Raw genomic sequence first — 17,708 nt, 5'->3', positions numbered from 1 at the left:
CACTCCGTGAAAGCTAACATTCTTACAGCGCCAGTGATAGAAATGCATCGTTATAGGAGGGAAACCATTATTATCATGGGAAAATTGTCAAACAATCAATAATGGGTCACGACACTCACAGCACAGAAGTTTGGGTTTGTATAAAGTGACGAAACTGTCAACACTCCAGTTGCCTGTGGCTGGCACCGGAAGACAAGGAGACACAAGAATGCCTGCTAAGCCCCGTCACACTATATCTTCCTTGTGTCAGTGGCCAGCCTGGGGGTTTTCTTTCAAAGAAAAGTGGGATGTAAACATACATAAAATGCGTATTGTCCAAATCAGGGGTAGGCAAACTGCGGCCCTCCAGATGTCCATGGACTACAATTCCCAGAAGCCCCTGCCAGCATTCGCTGGCAGGGGCTTCTGGGAATTGTAGTCCATGGACATCTGGAGGGCCGCAGTTTGACTACTCCTGGTCCAAATGCTAATTCTTAGCGAAGTGCAAAAATGTACCTGGATGGCGAGGGTTCGTGCCACAACGGCTCTGAGATATTGTAAAGGGTCTTCTGGACCTTCCCACTTGCTTTGCCAAGTGAGGGGGCACTGAAAGAAAAAATAGTAACTGAACACAGGTTCACCCCATCACTACTGTCATCCTCTGTAAAATGTTTAAGAAAATTACATGGGACTTTTTCAAAAGGCACATATACTGTGAAGGCACAGACTTGCAAGCTCCCCTGCTCCTTTAGGCTGGTCCTGGGGACACTGAGAAACCATGCAGCAGCCCTATGTCTTTGCCTAGCAACACCATCCTTTTATTCCCAGGGGTTACCAAGAACAAAAAGAGTTTCTCCTGTTAAAAGGAGCTGGATGTCTTGCACACTGTACCTGCATTGCTGTTTAGAGGTGCTGCCTGATTGACTTGTCTACCACAATCCAAGGGGTGATGAGTTTATCCTCTGCCCCGCCCTGCTATTGCACTTCTTGACAGCACAACCGAACAGGTGTGGTGTGCTTCCAGAGTTCAGGCTTATAGTACTAATCTGACCTGGGTAGCCCAGGCTAGCCCAATCTCATGAGCTCTTAGAACCTAATCAGGGTCAACCCCGGCTAGTATTTGGATGGGAGACTTCCAAGGAATCTCAAGGTCGTGACATGGAGGCAGACAATGGCCAACCTCCTCTGGAACACCGCTGGCCTTGAAAACCCTCTGGGGCCACCATAAATCAGCTTTCATTGGATGGCAAACACCCCCCCCCCAAGACGTATGCTATAAACAATGCATTTTTATATTATGAACGCAGCAAAATAATTTTGGCTTGATATGATGATTTCCCTCCAAATTTCCTTTTTTTCCCCCAGCAAAAAACCCCTTCAACGTGTCTGGAAATTCTACATCTCTAACCCCGATTAAAGCAACCTCATTACTTGCATCCAGATTCATCCGCTCTGAGAGCTGAGGCTTTATACTGTTTGAAGCGCCTTTCTTCTTACCAAGAAAGGAATGAAAATCTGCACCGCCAAGTCCCAAAACTGCTCAAAGGGAGACAGACGGCAAGAATGTCTATACCTTGGTGACTCTGTGAGATGTTCGCATACAGGAAAAGCTGTGTTGTCTGACACTTTGCCATTTGGACAACTCTGCTTCCTGGCATCCGTTACGGCTAGCGGTATATCTGGGGGCAAACGACCCTTCCCAGACATACCTGCCACGACAGGGAGGTGAGAGGAAAGCCTACTGCCTAAATAGTCATCAATTTGCTCTTTCATTCTGGGGTGAAGTTCCCAGCAAGGACAAGCAATGAGACAGGCCCTTTTATAGGCACGGCCGTCTGCAGTGAAGGCGACTATAGATCTGGAATGAGAAGTGTGTGGCTGGACCAACTGGGAAGCAGTTGAACCACTGATGAGATGGTTTGCTACGCAAGAGAACTCTCCCTCTGGACTTGCAACCTAACTGCTGCCAAGCTGCTCCTTTACTGTCTGCTGAAGCTCCTGCCAAGGACAAGCAACGAGGCAGGGCTTTTGCAAGTACTGCAGTCTATGCCCTTACCCGGGCTGTCTTGTGTTGGCAATGCATCGAAGCCCTTTCAAGTGCCAACTCTGGGAACTGGAAAGGAGGGGGGTCAGGTACCTCTGCCACCACAGTGTTTGAACTCCCTCCCCTATGCCAGCCTGCATCCTCATTTGCCGCAGTGCCCTTGTCCCTCTTCTGGCCAGTTACTGAAACAGGACCACCTCTGGATTCCTTCTTGAAGGTTTTGCCGTGGTTTACATGCATCTTGAGAACTGAGAAGCTGTTGGTGGTAAGGCTGTTCCTACGAGCCTGTGTCTGCCTTTTCAGGGACTACCTTGAGGGGTCTTGACCAGGGGTCGTCAACCTGTGGTCCTCCAGATGTGATGTCCTCCAGATAACGCTGGCAGGGGCTCAGGGGAATTGTAGTCCATGAACATCTGGAGGACCACAGGTTGACTACCCCTGGTCTTGACCATTCAGCAACTGGGTCAGCTTGGGGTTTGTCTGCAGGCTCTTGCTATCAGGTGGCAAGGAAACCATGCAGCACCTTTTATCCATGTGGGATCTTGGGTTGCCACTTTATGCCCCCACCAAGCCCCACAGCAGGCAGGCTGGAAGGGTGGAATTATATTGGGCAACAGGTGGATTGCCTGATGCTGGATCTGTTCCTATGCTGTGCCAATGCTCCTGTGGCTGTATTCAATAAATCTGTGGCCTATATTCTCCCAATCAGTGCATGTTAATGCTCTCTCTTGTCCCTTTCCCCTTTTCTTGCCCTAGTCTGCAAAAACGTTCATGTTTTGCCTTCATTTCTGCATCAGCAAACATGAAAACAAAACCCTGTATTCACTAGCATCTGATAATTGTCAGCTCCCATTCCCTGTGAGTATCAGACAATACAGCTTTTATGTATATATTTTAATTTCAAATATCACAAACCATTCGGACAACCACGGTGACATGCCAGGGTTTTAAACCTATCTCTTGTAGTTTCAAATATATTTTTTTAAATTTAAAGTGATGACATATGTTCACTGTCTAAGTTTGGTTCAGGATCACTATAATTCACATAATAAAAATGCACTGTTATCATTTCCACCAAGAATTTGAAATAAAGCCTTAAAGGTAAAGGTATCTCCTGTGCAAGCACCGAGTCATGTCTGACCCTTGGGGTGACGCCCTCCAGCGTTTTCATGGCAGACTCAATACGGGGTGGTTTGCCAGTGCCTTCCCCAGTCATTACCGTTTTACCCCCCAGCAAGCTGGGTACTCATTTTACCGACCTCGGAAGGATGGAAGGCTGAGTCGACCTTGAGCCGGCTGCTGGGATTGAACTCCCAGCCCCATGGGCAAAGCTTTCAGACGGCTGCCTTACCACTCTGTGCCACAAGAGGCTCTTCTAATAAAGCCTTACCTTTTGATTTAATAAAGCACTTGCTAATTGTTGTACTTCTGAACTCAGCAGCGAAGTACCTCGGATGACTTTGCTGAGAGCGGCAAGGGACTGATGGACATTCTGCACCAAGCGGATGGCATTGAACTGTTCAAGAATTATGAACGAAAGAATGGGGGATCCTTGCCGTTCGGTAGGGGGAGACACCTTTTGATGAATCAGACTGGAATTCTAAAAGAAAAAGACAAGCCATTCCGTTAATGCACTAAAGCAGGGAGCCATAAAACATTTCTTTTCTTAAAAAAAGAAACAATGCAGAGGTTCACATATCGGGTCTTTTTAAGGTTTTCTGATTCTAGAGTATCTTCTGATTTTAAAACTATATTTGATGGATGTCACGGAAGGAGGCAAAAGAGAAATTCACTACATCGGGGGTAGTCAAACTGTGGCCTTCCAGATGTCCATGGACTACAGTTCCCATGAGCCCCTGCCAGCAAATGCTGGCAGGGGCTCATGGGAATTGTAGTCCATGGACATCTGGAGGGCCGCAGTTTGACTACCCCTGCACTACATATTCACACATAGTAATGCTTATCCACTTGCAGTTGCAAATTCTGCTGTTGCGTTTGTAATTTAAACACAGTGCTATATATTGGGGTTTCAAATGAAAATATTGTATTTTCTTAATTCCCCTCCCCTTGACCGTAGCAGCCCAATCAATTCACATCATTATCTAGTTTCTGTACTATGCCAATCACTTTGGTTGATGGGTATTTTCTGATAACAAGATCAAGATAAAGTTAGCATTTACTAGACTCACTTGTCATATGCCTGATACAGGAACAAGGAGAAAGCAGCCCATTTCCCTTCCTCCTTCATTCTTAGGCTGGTAATGTCTGAAGCCCTTTGCAACTCAAAGATTCACTGAACCTGGACAACTCACTTACCCTGGGGTCTACTGGAATGACTATTCACTGCCTCCAGGAAGAAAGGGAACCAATCTACATACTTCTAACATTTGTGAAATGAAGTGTCTAAAAGATTCATAATTAGGTGAGCAAAGCAGAACTGGTACAGTGCAGGACTCTATTATTCATTACTCTAGTGGAAACTGAATTGTACAGGCTCAGGGCTTCAATGTGGGAGATTATGATGAGCAAGAGGGATCTAACACTTTCCCCTATGTGCTTCTGTTGGGCTCCTTGCTAGCCATAGAAACAAGAATGGATAGGTAAAGAGACAGTGCCTACCTTTCTCTACCTTCCAGGACTAATAATAGGCTGCCTAAGGAGGTGGTGAGCTTCCCCTCACTGGCAGTCTTCAAGCAAAGGTTGGATACACACATTTCTTGCATGCTTTAGGATGCTTAGGGCTGATCCTGGGTAGAGCAGGGGGTTGGACTAGATGGCCTGTATGGCCCCTTCCATGGTTCTATGATTCTATAATGGGGATGAGGGAATGATTTTTTTTAGAAAACTAAATAACAATGTTTGGGAGAATGATTGACACACATACATACCATAGCCTGATTCAAATCAGAGCTTAAAAAATGCTGGGAAGATAAAGTTGCCAGGTCCTTTGATGCTGCCGTCAGGGAATGGGAAAGAGCGTTCTGGGAGTGGGGAGGAGTGCCATGATCTGCTGACGTCACCCAAAAGTGGCACTGGCATATTGGAAATGTCAAGGGGGGGCGACGCTCTGACCTCTGGGAAAAACTCTATGGTATAATTTGCTTCAAACCATAAAATTTTGCTCAAAAAACAGAGTGCCCCCCCCCCCGAAGACCCTGATATGCTGATGTCACTTCTGGGTAATGTCAGCATGTTGCAACATTTTTCTGGGTTTGAGTGAATGGGGGGGAGATTTGGGGTGGGGAACAAAGTGTGTCCTGAAAGCAGAGGACCCCCACTCGGACCAGTAGACTTGGCAATCCTATGAGAAGATGGGGATTTCCCAAGGACACATATATGATGGATGTCAGTGTCTTAAATGGTTCCTTCTACTGAGTCTTAGCTGAGTAGTTGTCTTCAGACATTTACTAGCTCCCAATCTAATTTGTAATTGGGGCAAACATTTAACATGAATATCTAAATGTAAAATCTATTACAGCATGGAATATTAACTTTGTGGGATCCTTAGATCTGAAATTTGGTAAATTTTACTTAGGGTCACAGAATATGTTACATTTTCCAGCTGTGTTTTCCACCACAACCAAAGGACAAATTAGGCAGGAGTGAATTTAGAAGTAATCTATGTACACTTATCTGGACCCTGTTTACTGTACATTTGGTGTCAAACTCAGGTTTATATGTACATAATGTGCAAAACTATCCTTAGAGTTATGCTGATGGGTTAAACTTAATACAAATCAAAAAGACAAGAGAAACTAACATTTAAATAGTCTGCAATAGGAGAATTATAATGGAGGAATCTGAAATATGTATTTTGGGAAAACATCTGAATCTGTCGTTTAATCCAGCTAATTAGTGTATCCTCTTCAACAATCAATGTTCCTCACAACTCTGCAAATTGCTCAACTTAAAACTATCAGCAGAAAATTACTTGTAACATAATTGTCTCAGGATACTGATTTCTTCCAAAATCAAGTAGCAAAATCATACAGATAATGAAAAAGAAATTAGAATAAAATTCTTTACACAAGGGATCTGTTTATAGAAGAGAATAGAGTTCTGGCTTTTAGACTTCTGTCTATAATTTAAATTTTCTTAAAACGGTCATAATGTGACTCAATTGTATTACTATGTACACGCCCTGAGTTCACCTAGATGGAGAGAGTGGGTTACAATTTCAAAGAAATAAATAATACTAAAAAACTAGAAAGTGCCTAAGAAGGATTACAGCTGAACATCAAAAAGACTAATGTAATGACTACTAGCGAATTACACAATTTTGAGATTCACAATGAAGAAATTGAAATCGTTAAAGATTTTCTATTCTGTGGCTCATTCAAAAAAGAAGCCTGTAACTGAGAAAGGGAATGATATTAAAGGATATGTATTAATGAAATCTATTGGAAAAATATTTTATCTCTCTTATTTCAGGGAAACAAGGCTAACAGATCAAAATGCCAAATTATTTCACCATAGGCTAATTCCGGCTGCATGCATCTGAGTGTACTCAATTAAATTTCATGAGCTTGAGCCAAGAGACTGGCTTGTTTTTAATATTAATTCAGTAAGCAGAACGGAGTTACCACATTTACTGTCAGGTTCAGCAGTGATAACCCCTTCTTCATCATCTGTCATTTCAAACTTAGAAGCTGCTTCACAAAATGCCCTGGTTACTAAAAACTGATTTACATAGCTTTTCATGCTTTTAATTTATTAGTAGCTTTTCATTCACCTCTGTCAAGACCAAAAAAACCCCACAAAAAACAACATATCTGGGAAAACTGTGTCACTTTGAGAATCACGATTTCTTTCTTCAGCCTGCATTTATACAATGAGCTTTCTCACTCAATCCGTGCCAGTGGTTTTCCCTAGTGGAATCAAGGAAACTATATGCCACGCCCAAACCCATGTGGGACAGTTGCTATGGCCGGATAAGAAAGGTCACAAGGCTGATGCCAGTTCAACATGGGGTAACTAAAGCTCTAACCAAGCTCCAGTGGCCATGCTTTAACTTTTAATGGTGAGTCCTGGAATTAATACATGGGGATCGACTCTGTAATACCCATACTGATTCTCTGCTAGAATGTTCTGCAGCCTTGCAAGTAGGGCTGGGCGCTTAAGCGGCCGCTCGTGCCAGAAGCAGCCAGCGCTGTGTTGCGGGGGGGGGGGAGAGGTGCGGGCGCCGACCGGTGCATTGATGGTCGCACCTCCCCTCTTCCCCCTGCTTCGGGCGCAAGCAGCCGCTTCGGATGCCGAAGCGCCCAACCCTACTTGCAATGTATTAAACTTCCCTTGTTTCTAACTACCTCTCCGTAAGTTGTGCTTGGATACATATTCAGATAATTAGTGTGATGTGCTTCCAACTAGTTTGCAGGCCACAAAGACAGAGGAGGTCCACAAATCTGGTGGCCAGGGACAGCCATCTGATATTGGTGGCTGATGTCAACTGTGCAGCCTGCCAAGTTCTCTGATGTGTACAGCCTTCGGAGACACTTAATATGCATCCAAATTCAGTCTGCTCTCAATACAGTTTGTGCCTGAAAGACAGAAACATGACAGGACCTTTTCTCTGATTTTGTTATGAGCTTCTGACGGATTCTGAATTTCCTGAAACTTTTGCGTGAAGTCAGAGACGAGGAAAAGAGCTATTGATGGAAGTGGCAGAAGCAGTTCTCCCATTCAATGCATTTATGCTCCTTAAATAATTTGCTTGTTTACTAAAAGATTTATATCCTGCCTTTTCTCATGACTCAAAGTGACTTATATTCATAGTGTAAAACATCAAGCCACAATAAAAACCCAGATCCTTGAACTGAACATGGAAATAACCATGTTTAACCAAGAAAACGGATAAAACAGGAACAAAGTATCCTGACAGACAGCCTGTAACAAGAATTGGCTTGGTTCTGATCAGTGAGCAATCTTTAATTCTGAATTAATTCTGAATGACCATCAGAAAGAAATGTGCTCACAGATAATCACCTCGATTTAAAAACACCTGCAGCAACTGATTCATAATTATTCAGGCATGCCTCAAAACTGACTGGTTAGAAGGTTTTATGCACTGCAACAAGAAAGATCTAAATCTTGCCTTGCTCAGTGAAATATTTTCTGTTTATGAACAGAGGCTGTTCCCAAAGAGGTAATTTTTTTTTTTAGTTTCAGTTCTTAGGTTTGATAAAGGAGATCTTTTCCATGGAACAACTAAACAAATCTGTTTTTCCTCAAGGCTCTAGATATAAATCCCAGCTTAAGTGGCTCCAGGGATCTGCCCCATCCTTTGCTTGGGTAACCTCTGGGTCTGCACAGAGTCTTTGCTCCCAAGGCTTCTGTTCTTCCCTGAGATATGCCCTCTGGGCTAGCTTAGTGATGGCTGATTCTCTGGAACTTGGTCAGGCACCCTTTGGGTGTTTTTGCAAAGCTTAGATTAAACATACACAAAATAGAAACGGAAAAGCAGAGGTCTTTGAATGACAGGTGAAAATAAAACAAAGATATATGATCGTAGCTTCGCAATATTTGATACACGTGTTTCTGTCAAATGACACATTCATTCTTTCGTCAATGGCCCAATCACGCAGAAGCCCACAGAAAACAGCCTTAACAATTCACTCGGCACATTTAGGATCTAGCCCAAATTAGAGATATTTGTAAGACAAAACTGCAAATGCTTATAAACCAACTTCTACCATTGGATTTTTTTAAAAAATAAATTCAATCCCATTTTCATTGTTGTGGCTTCTGTGCAGTCCCACATGGGAGATTAGTAAACCCATTTATCCCGGAGGCAAGTGTGGGTTGCTCATCGAAAGGTCATCTGTCCCACAGCTTCCTCATTCTGGAGTCCACATTCAAGGAGTAAAGGTATCCCCTGTGCAAGCACCGGGTCATGTCTGACCCTTGGGGTGACGCCTTCCAGTGTTTTCATGGCAGACTCAATACGGGGTGGTTTGCCAGTGCCTTCCCCAGTCATTACCGTTTACCCCCCAGCAAGCTGGGTACTCATTTTACCGACTTTGGAAGGATGGAAGGCTGAGTCAACCTTGAGCCAGCTGCTGGGATTGAACTCCCAGCCTCATGCACAGAGCTTTCAGACTGCATGTCTGCTGCCTTACCACTCTGCGCCACAAGAGGCTCTATTTTTCAAGGAGTAATGCTGGGCAAATGTGGAGGACGTCGATCAGCTAGCTGCCTTCCAGACATCTTCTTAAGATATCCTGGACAGAAACTCTACCAACAATGCTTCGGCCCTCATGGAGTGGGCCCTCAAGGCAACACGTAAGGCAGGGGTAGTCAAACAGCAGCCCTCCAGATGTCCATGGACTACAATTCCCAGGAGCCCCTGCCAGCAGGGGCTTCTGGGAATTGTAGTCCATGGACATCTGGAGGGCCGCAGTTTGACTACCCCTGACCTAAGGTATGCCAGCCTTGCTGTATGCTGCTTTGATTGCTCACATCACCCACCTAGACAAAGTCTGAGAGGATGCTGCCGTTTCTTTATTTGTACCACTATAACACATTAATAAATTCCTATCCTTCCTAAAATCCTCTGTACATTTTCAAATAAAAGAGAAGTGCTCTTCTAGAGTGTGCAGTGTTTGCTTGGAGGTAGAAGTTGGGGGAAAGGAAAAACACTGGGAGGATGACATACTGATTTAAGTGAAAGTGAGAAATGACCTTTGGTAAGAAATCTTGGCCGGGATTACTTTATTTGTGTGGATTTTGGTAAAGGGTGGATCCCAACTCAGTGCACTTAGTTCCCCCACCCTCCTGGCAAAAGTGACTGCTTCCAAGAAGGCTATCTTATATGACATTTTGGATATTGTCCTAAAAAATAACAGCTAAATTGTTGGGAATTATCCTAGCCCCCACTCTGCCTTTTAAACAAAGATACTTCCCAAGGCATTCTCAGAGGTTTCAGTCAACCAGACCCGACTGTTATTCTAATTATAGGTATCAGGCCTTTCCGGACTCTCAGCAATTTTACAGGCCTTCATCTCCTAACATGCTCATAAAAGAAGGCAACCCAAACAATGAGGGGGGGGGAGCATACCTCTCACTCCCCAAGGGATAAACAACTTAGGGATTCAACATTGTCCTGACTAGCAGTTTGGTGTAGTGGTTAGGAGTGCGGACTTCTAATCTGGCATGCCGGGTTCGATTCTGCACTCCCCCACATGCAGCCAGCTGGGTGGCCTTCGGCTTGCCACGGCACTGATAAAACTGTTCTGACCAAGCAGTGATATCAGGGCTCTCTCAGCCTCACCCACCCCACAGGGTGTCTTGTTGTGGGGAGAGGAAAGGGAAGGTGAATGTAAGCTGCTTTGAGCCTCCTTCGGGTAGAGAAAAGCGGCATATAAGAACCAACTCTTCTTCTTCTAGCACAGGAAACTTTCTTTTTGGACCAGTTGTCCAGATTTTTTGATGCATGGTTAAAGATTACAGATGTTAACCCTTCAGGAAGTGCTGCCTTTGCTACAAAAGGGGCTACGGATCTGCTGCACTTGACCTCAAGGACAAATACCTTCACATAGTAATCCATGAGGCATTCAAGAAATACCTTAAGTTTGTCCATGACACCATCAAGTATGAGCACCTGGTTTTGCCTTTTGGGCTTGTGACACCAATTGCGTCTTAGTGGTTATGTCTCATGTGAGACTCAGGAGATGCGCCATCTATCTTTACCTTGAGGCATGGTTTCTGGTGATCACTTACCCAGAAGGCCCAACATACAACCCACGCTTCACATTACACACTCTGCAAGAATTAAGTTATCAACTGGCAGGAATCCTATCTTTCTCCCATTGATCCCTAGAATTTATCAGAGCCATGATAGATTCTGCGTAGGGCAAGCTTTATCTGCCAATGTAAAGGGCTCAAATTGTTATACACCTAGTCAAGAAATTTTTAGCTAACAGATTCCAACCTGCCAGAAACATTCACAGATTTCTGGATTACATGACTGCAGAGATTTCAATCTTCTAGAATTATTCAGAGGTTGTTGGGCTACATGACTCCACACTCTAGGCCAGTGGTCCCCAACCTGCGGGCCGCGAAGGCCATTGCGCCGGGCCGCGCCTCCCTCTCCCCGCCCCCCCCCCCCGCAGTAAAAAATCTTCCCAGGACGCAAGTTTGCGGCCCGGGAAGCTTCTTACTGCGGGAGGGCGGGGAGAGGGAAGCAGGGCCGGCCGCGCCCGTGCGGGCGCAGCCCAATGCGTGGGCGCGGCCCGCAGGCGCGGCCCGATGCATGGGCGCGGCCCACGGGCGCGGGCTATGCGCGGGCGCGGGCAATGCGTGGGCGTGGCCCGTGCGGGCTGTGGGCCGCGCCCCGATGCCCTCAGAAAGGTTGGGGACCACTGCTCTAGGCTACCTAGCGGTATAGCAGGATACAGGCCAATGTTTATTTCCTATATATTCTCCAAGAAAGAACCAAGAAATTACATTATATATGAAGGCTGTTCCACTGCAACCACACAGGAATTATCAAAAAGAAATCCAAGTAACTTATAATTAAGGCTGCCAACTCTGGCTTGTAACATTAATGGAGATTTGGGGATGGTGTTGGGGTGGGGTAGGGGGTCAGGAATGAAACCACTGAGTTTATCCTGCAAAGTTGCGATTTCCCCCAGGGGAAATAATCTCTGTGATCTGGAGTTCAGTTGTAATTCCACAAGAACTCCAGACCCTACCTACGTATAATGACTATTTAGTCATTTTAATAAGCACATTTTAATGAATGTATGAGTCACATCACAGAAGAAACAGGGGTTTAACTGATCATGTCATGATGGCAGAACAGTAAATTAATCTTCTTCCAGACCTCTCGTTCTAGACATTCTTAATATGGTCCACTAATTCCCACCTTTCATAAATGTTTCATGAAATGGTTGCGCTTTTCTATGCCTGTCTACTATTTGTTGAAAACCACTGTAACATCTTCCCAGGAGTCTCAACACATGGACTGAAAAATAGTGTTTTTTTTTTTTTGGTGGGGGGGGGAGGTTGGAGGTGGGAAAATACCTGACATGCAGCGCTGTTTTTTTTTTTTTAACCCTTTTGCCTTGAGCTAATTGCTGTTGATTGTATAAGCAAGTGATATTTTGGATATGAAACAAAATTAAAATGATACTTGAAACCTATTTAGATAGCAACTTCTTCATCTCACCGAATTTACATTTTTATAGAAAGCCTTCATTTTCAAGCTGCATACTGAAATTTACACATTTAAGCCGGGCTGTTATTTTGAATGTGAAATCAATTTTTTTTCTAGCTGTTGACCTTCTTACCTGATTAAGCTTCTTCCACAGATTGAGAACTGGAGAAAGCTCATTAGACCAGATATCTCTGTCAAATTTGCAGCCAGCAGTTACAGACCTGCTCAAAATCCGAAGTTGCGAAATTACCTGTAAGATAAAAAGATAATAAGACAGCATGCTGACACAGACAGGGTTACAGATAAGTCAAATAAACAGAAATGTCTTTGTTATGAAAACAATCCACTATTTTAAGGCTGCAGAGTCCTGTATACTTATGAGTTCCTTCAAGACGCCACACAGTCATCATTCCTCAATTCGCGATGTCAACAGGACAGCAGAAATCTCAGTTGCATGTGAGACTGACTCATGAATGATTGCTGGATGTCAAGGTTTGTATCCAAATTTTCCATCAGTGGAAGGAACTTTCCTACTCACCTTTCCCACTCCTGCCCAGTGATCTCCACAAAGTGCTGCTCCTAAGACAGGGGTAGTCGACCTGTGGTCCTCCAGATGTCCATGGACTACAATTCCCATGATCCCCTGCCGGCATTTGCTGGCAGGGGTTCATGGGAATTGTAGTCCATGGACATCTGGAGGACCACAGGTTGACTACCCCTGTCCTAAGAGATAGGGGACCTTGTGGAACAATGTGAATCAGAAGCAAATCGGTGGAAATTGACATCCTAGGTCCCATTGGTACTGTGGGTCAGCCAAAGGAGCAAGTATAGATTGATGTCTTTAGCATTTGTTCAGCTGGCAGAATAGGCAGCTGGAGAAAAGCAAGGCACTCTGCTTCCCTTGGGCTGACCTTGTGGGAGTAATGGAGGTACTGGTGAACTGGAAAAGCCCAAAGCTTACACAGGGAAGGCCTGCAGGGTTCCTATCACCAAAGATCGCTGAAGTAAATCCAATTTATAGCTATAATAAAAATCTAGTGTAATGATTTATTTAAGTAAGCTAGATCTTCACACTGAATATGTCCATGATTTTCATTGTACATCAGCCATGTGGTTTAATCATTAACCAAACTATGGTTTGTCAGCACACGAATCCTTGGATTTGTCCACACCCTTCTTCCTCTTCCTCTCTTCATTCACAGTTCAATCATTAATCGTGGCAAACTAAAATTTGGGGGGTCACAAACTATGGTTTATTCCCTTCTAAACCAGAATTTTAAACTTTGGTTTAATTTTGATATGGAAATTCTAGTTTGAAAGGTAGAGATCAAATTCTAATGTACGGACTGGATGTAATGATGAACTCCAGTTTGCCATGGAAGTAGAAGTGTTTAATTGTCAAGCTGCACATAAATGGAAGAGGAAACATGGAAACCCAAATATCCTCCAGGTTCCCTCATGTAAGTACAAACTTTAAGTCTAGCTGTAGTATAATAATTAAGTGCTGTCAAGTTGCAAACAACTCATGGTGACCTATCACAGGATTTTCAAGGCAAAAGATGAGCAGAGGTGGTTTACTATTGCATACCAACTCCGGACATCCTTGGTGGTCTCCTACCCAAGTACTAACCATGGTAGATCCTGCTTAGCTTCCATGCTCTGATGAGTTCAGGCTAGTCTGGGCTATTCAGTCTGGGCTATTCAGACAGATACTTATATTGTCAGCTCTGGATTGGGAAATTCCTGGGGGGTTTGGAGATGCTGCTTGGGAAGTGTGGGGTTTGGGGAGGGAAGGGACCTCTGCAGGATATAATGATCTCCTAAGCACCCATTTCCTCCAGTGGAACTGATCTCTGAACTCTGAAAATCAGTTGTAATTCCAGAACTCCAGGCGCCAGCTGGAGTTTGCAACTCTAAATCAGAATGCACAGTAGTTGAATAAAACGGAAACCCCTCAGAAGTGAAAATTTGCGTGCTGATTACTGCATTCAAACACATGAACCTCCTGGTCATAGAACTGGAGTGGTAACTCTAATATTGATGTACCATAATGACAGGGTTCCCCTCCCTTTATTTACATGTTATTTAAGGTGGTCAGCTCTTCTAAAGTTTTCAACCTAGACCGTGATTCCTGTTTAGCTAGGCTTCACACAATGTTTACAATAAATATACATTAATCTTTCCGCAAGGCTGAACTATTTATTTATTTATTTATTTATTTATTTATTTATCATACTTCTATACCGCCCTCCCCGGAGGCTCAGGGCGGTTTACATTATAACAGAAAACAATACATAAAACAGTCTGTAGAACATGTATAACTGATAACTAATAATTGTAACCAAATAACAACACAGTATAACAGTAAACAATATGGTAATACAAACAGGTCCAGGGCTTATTGATGGGATTCTGAGGGGGGGAGCAGGGGCCCTTGGTCGCTGATTGATTACGTCTGGTCTCGGCCAAATGCCTGGTGGAGGAGCTCCTTTTTGCAGGCCCTGCGGAACTGTTTAAGCTCCGTCAGGGCCCTGATCTCCTCTGGGAGCTCATTCCACCAGGTGGGGGCCAGAACAGAGAATGCTCTGGCCCTGGTCGAGACCAGGCGGACTTCTTTAGGGCCAGGGATCCTTAGCTGATTGGAGGCAGTAGAGCGCAGAGCTCTTTTGGGGACATAGGCGGGGAGGCGGTCCCTCAGGTACACTGGGCCCTGACCGCGTATGGCCTTGAAGGTAATTACCAGAACCTTTAGTCTGATCCGGAATTCAACTGGTAACCATTGCAGCTGATGGAGGATAGGCCGGATATGAGACCTCCACGGTGTTGCTGTGAGGATCCTGGCTGCTGCATTTTGAACTAGTTGTAGTTTCCGGGTCAGGGCTAAGGGCAGGCCTGCGTAGAGCGAGTTACAAAAGTCCAGTCTAGAGGTGACCGTCGCATGGATCACTGTGGCTAGGTGTTCCGGGGCCAGGTAGGGCGCTAGGAGTTTGGCTTGGCGGAGATGGTAGAATGCCAGCCGTGCTACCTTTGTGATCTGGGTCTCCATTGTGAGGGAGGTGTCCAGAATCACGCCTAGGTTCCTGGCGGAGTGAGCCGTAGAGAGCTGCACGCCATCCAGGGTGGGCAGGTGCGCTTCCTCGCATGGGCCCTTCCTACCTAGCCACAGGACCTCCGTCTTTGAAGGATTGAGCTTCAGGCGACTCTGCTTGAGCCATCTCGTCACTGCTTCCAGGCAGCTGGCTAATGCTTCTGGGGGAGAGTCAGGGCGGCCATCCATCAGGAGGAAGAGCTGGGTGTCATCTGCATATTGATGGCAACCCAGCCCAAACCTCCGTACCAGTTGTGCGAGAGGGCGCATGAAGATGTTGAATAGGATAGGGGAGAGGACCGCTCCTTGTGGGACTCCACAAGTAAGTTGCTGGCGGTCTGATGTTTTCTCTCCTATTGCAACCCTCTGTCCACGATCCTGGAGGAAGGAGATCAGCCATTGAAGGGCTGTCCCTCGTATTCCAGCATCGATGAGGCGGCGAGCTAAAAGCTCATGATCAACTGTGTCGAACGCTGCTGAGAGGTCTAATAATATCAGCAGTGCCGACCCGCCTCGATCCAACTGGCGACGGAGGTCGTCCGTCAGGGCGACTAGTGCTGTCTCTACCCCATGGCCAGGCCGGAAGCCTGACTGGGATGGGTCTAGGACCGAAGCTTCTTCCAGGTATTCCGTCAGTTGGTTTGCGACTGCCCTTTCTATCATCTTGCCCAGAAACGCTAAGTGCGAAACGGGCCTGTAGTTGTTAGGCTCTTGTGGGTTTAGAGATGTTTTTTTCAACAGTGGACGTACCACAGCCTCTTTCAAACCCTCCGGGAATTCTCCTGTTGTGAGAGATAGGTTGATTATCTCCCGGAGGGGGCCCTTTATATTTATGCCAGCTGTTTTTAGGAGCCAGGATGGGCAAGGATCTAGTGGGCATGTAGTTGGTCTTGTTGTCGCTAGAATCCTGTCCACTTCGGTCAGCGTGAGTCGTCTGAAGTTACTCATAGTTTTCTCCAAAGACGGCCAAGGGGCCTCTAGTTCACTTTTTGTATCTAACGTTGGAGGGAGGTCGTGGCGGAGTGTCGAGATTTTGTCCGCAAAATGACTCGCAAATGCCTCACAGCTGATGTCCAATTGGCTACTGTTTTGTTGCCCTTCAATCAGGGCAGTGAGGGATCGAACTACCTTAAACAATTGAGCTGGGTGTGAGTCTGCGGATGCGATGGTAGCCGAGTAAAAATTGCGTTTTACTGACTTCACCGCCATCTCATAGGCTTTCATCTGCATTCTATAAGATGTTCTCGAGGCTTCGTCACGAGTCTTCCTCCAAACTCGCTCTAGCCGTCTCAGTTCCCGTTTCTTGTCGCGAAGCTCCTCGGTGTACCAGGGGGCTCGCTTGAGACGGGGCCGGAGAGGGCGTCGGGGAGCTATCTCATCAATGGCAGTCAGCAGTCTGTTATGCCAGTCATTGACCAGGCCATTGAGAGAAGTGCTGGGAGGCATTGGTTCCCGCAGAGCATTCAGGAATCCTATTGGATCCATAAGTCTCCGCGGGCGAGCTAAAATTTGCTCGGCGCCCAACTGAGGAGGTGGTGGGAGCCTTAGCCGAGCCTTTAGAGCATAGTGGTCTGACCATGGCACGGCTGTTGTTGTGACCAGATCCACATCCAAACCTGCGCCGAAAATAAGATCCAGGGTGTGACCTGCTTGATGGGTGGGGCCAACAACAAATTGCGAGAGCCCTAGTGTTGCCATGGATGACACCAGGTCCTGTCCAGTTCTAGAGGACAGCAGCTCAGCATGGACGTTAAAGTCCCCCAGGACTAATAGACTGGAGAATTGTAGCGTCCAGGCCGCCACCGCCTCTAGTAGGGCAGGCAGGGCATCTGGCGGTGCATTGGGCGCGCGATATACTAGCCAGATGGCCACGCTCTTGGTTGATCCCCATCCGAGGCCAACACATTCAATGCCTGGTATTGACGGCGCAGGAAGGGTTCTAAAGGAGAAAGCCTCTCGGGTTAGGATTGCCACCCCTCCTCCCCGCCCCGCTGTCCGGGACTGGTGGAGGACAGAAAACCCAGCAGGGGCTAGATCTTTGAGGGCAACTGTTTCCCCCTCCCTGGTCCAGGTTTCTGTCACGCACGCCAGGTCCGCTCTTTGCTCTGCAAAGTAGTTTTGCAGCGTAGAGGTTTTGTTGTTTATTGACCTGGCGTTGCACAGCACCAGTGTCAGAGGCGGGTTGTTTACCTTTGCCTCCACCCTAGTGTCACGAGGGATGGGGCGGAGTCTGGAGGGGGCTCGAGTATGGTTGGTTTTAGGCCCCCTTAGTTTGATGTATCTCCGCCATCCGCTGTCCCTGCCTTTGCCCCTTATTATTGGGATCCCTGACCCTATCAAGGCCCCTGCTTTTTCTCCTTCCTCAGTTTTGTTAGGCATTATGAGCTCTATGGACACTGTTGGTTCAATTCTTAGTTCTATGGTTTGGCTGGGGTTGATTGTTG

The 17,708-nt window shown here is 45.9% G+C and overlaps 1 protein-coding gene across 2 annotated transcripts in view; it reads right to left on the bottom strand.

Annotated features, from left to right (window-relative positions):
* Nucleotides 1-17,708, bottom strand: part of DYNC2H1 (dynein cytoplasmic 2 heavy chain 1) — a 184,802-nt gene that overhangs the window by 20,291 nt on the left and 146,803 nt on the right. For both annotated transcript variants that reach the window (XM_077341542.1, XM_077341543.1), the window contains exons 83-85: nucleotides 12,310-12,426; nucleotides 3,414-3,623; nucleotides 496-585 (exon numbers count right to left, since the gene is read on the bottom strand). In XM_077341542.1, the coding sequence (XP_077197657.1) occupies nucleotides 496-585; nucleotides 3,414-3,623; nucleotides 12,310-12,426 (417 nt within the window). The remainder of the gene's footprint in view (nucleotides 1-495; nucleotides 586-3,413; nucleotides 3,624-12,309; nucleotides 12,427-17,708) is intronic.

The sequence above is a fragment of the Paroedura picta genome, chromosome 6, assembly GCF_049243985.1.
Source record: "Paroedura picta isolate Pp20150507F chromosome 6, Ppicta_v3.0, whole genome shotgun sequence".
Lineage (NCBI taxonomy): Eukaryota > Metazoa > Chordata > Lepidosauria > Squamata > Gekkonidae > Paroedura > Paroedura picta.
The sequence above is the reverse complement of the archived record's forward strand: the minus strand, read 5'-3'. Positions and strand labels throughout refer to the sequence as shown.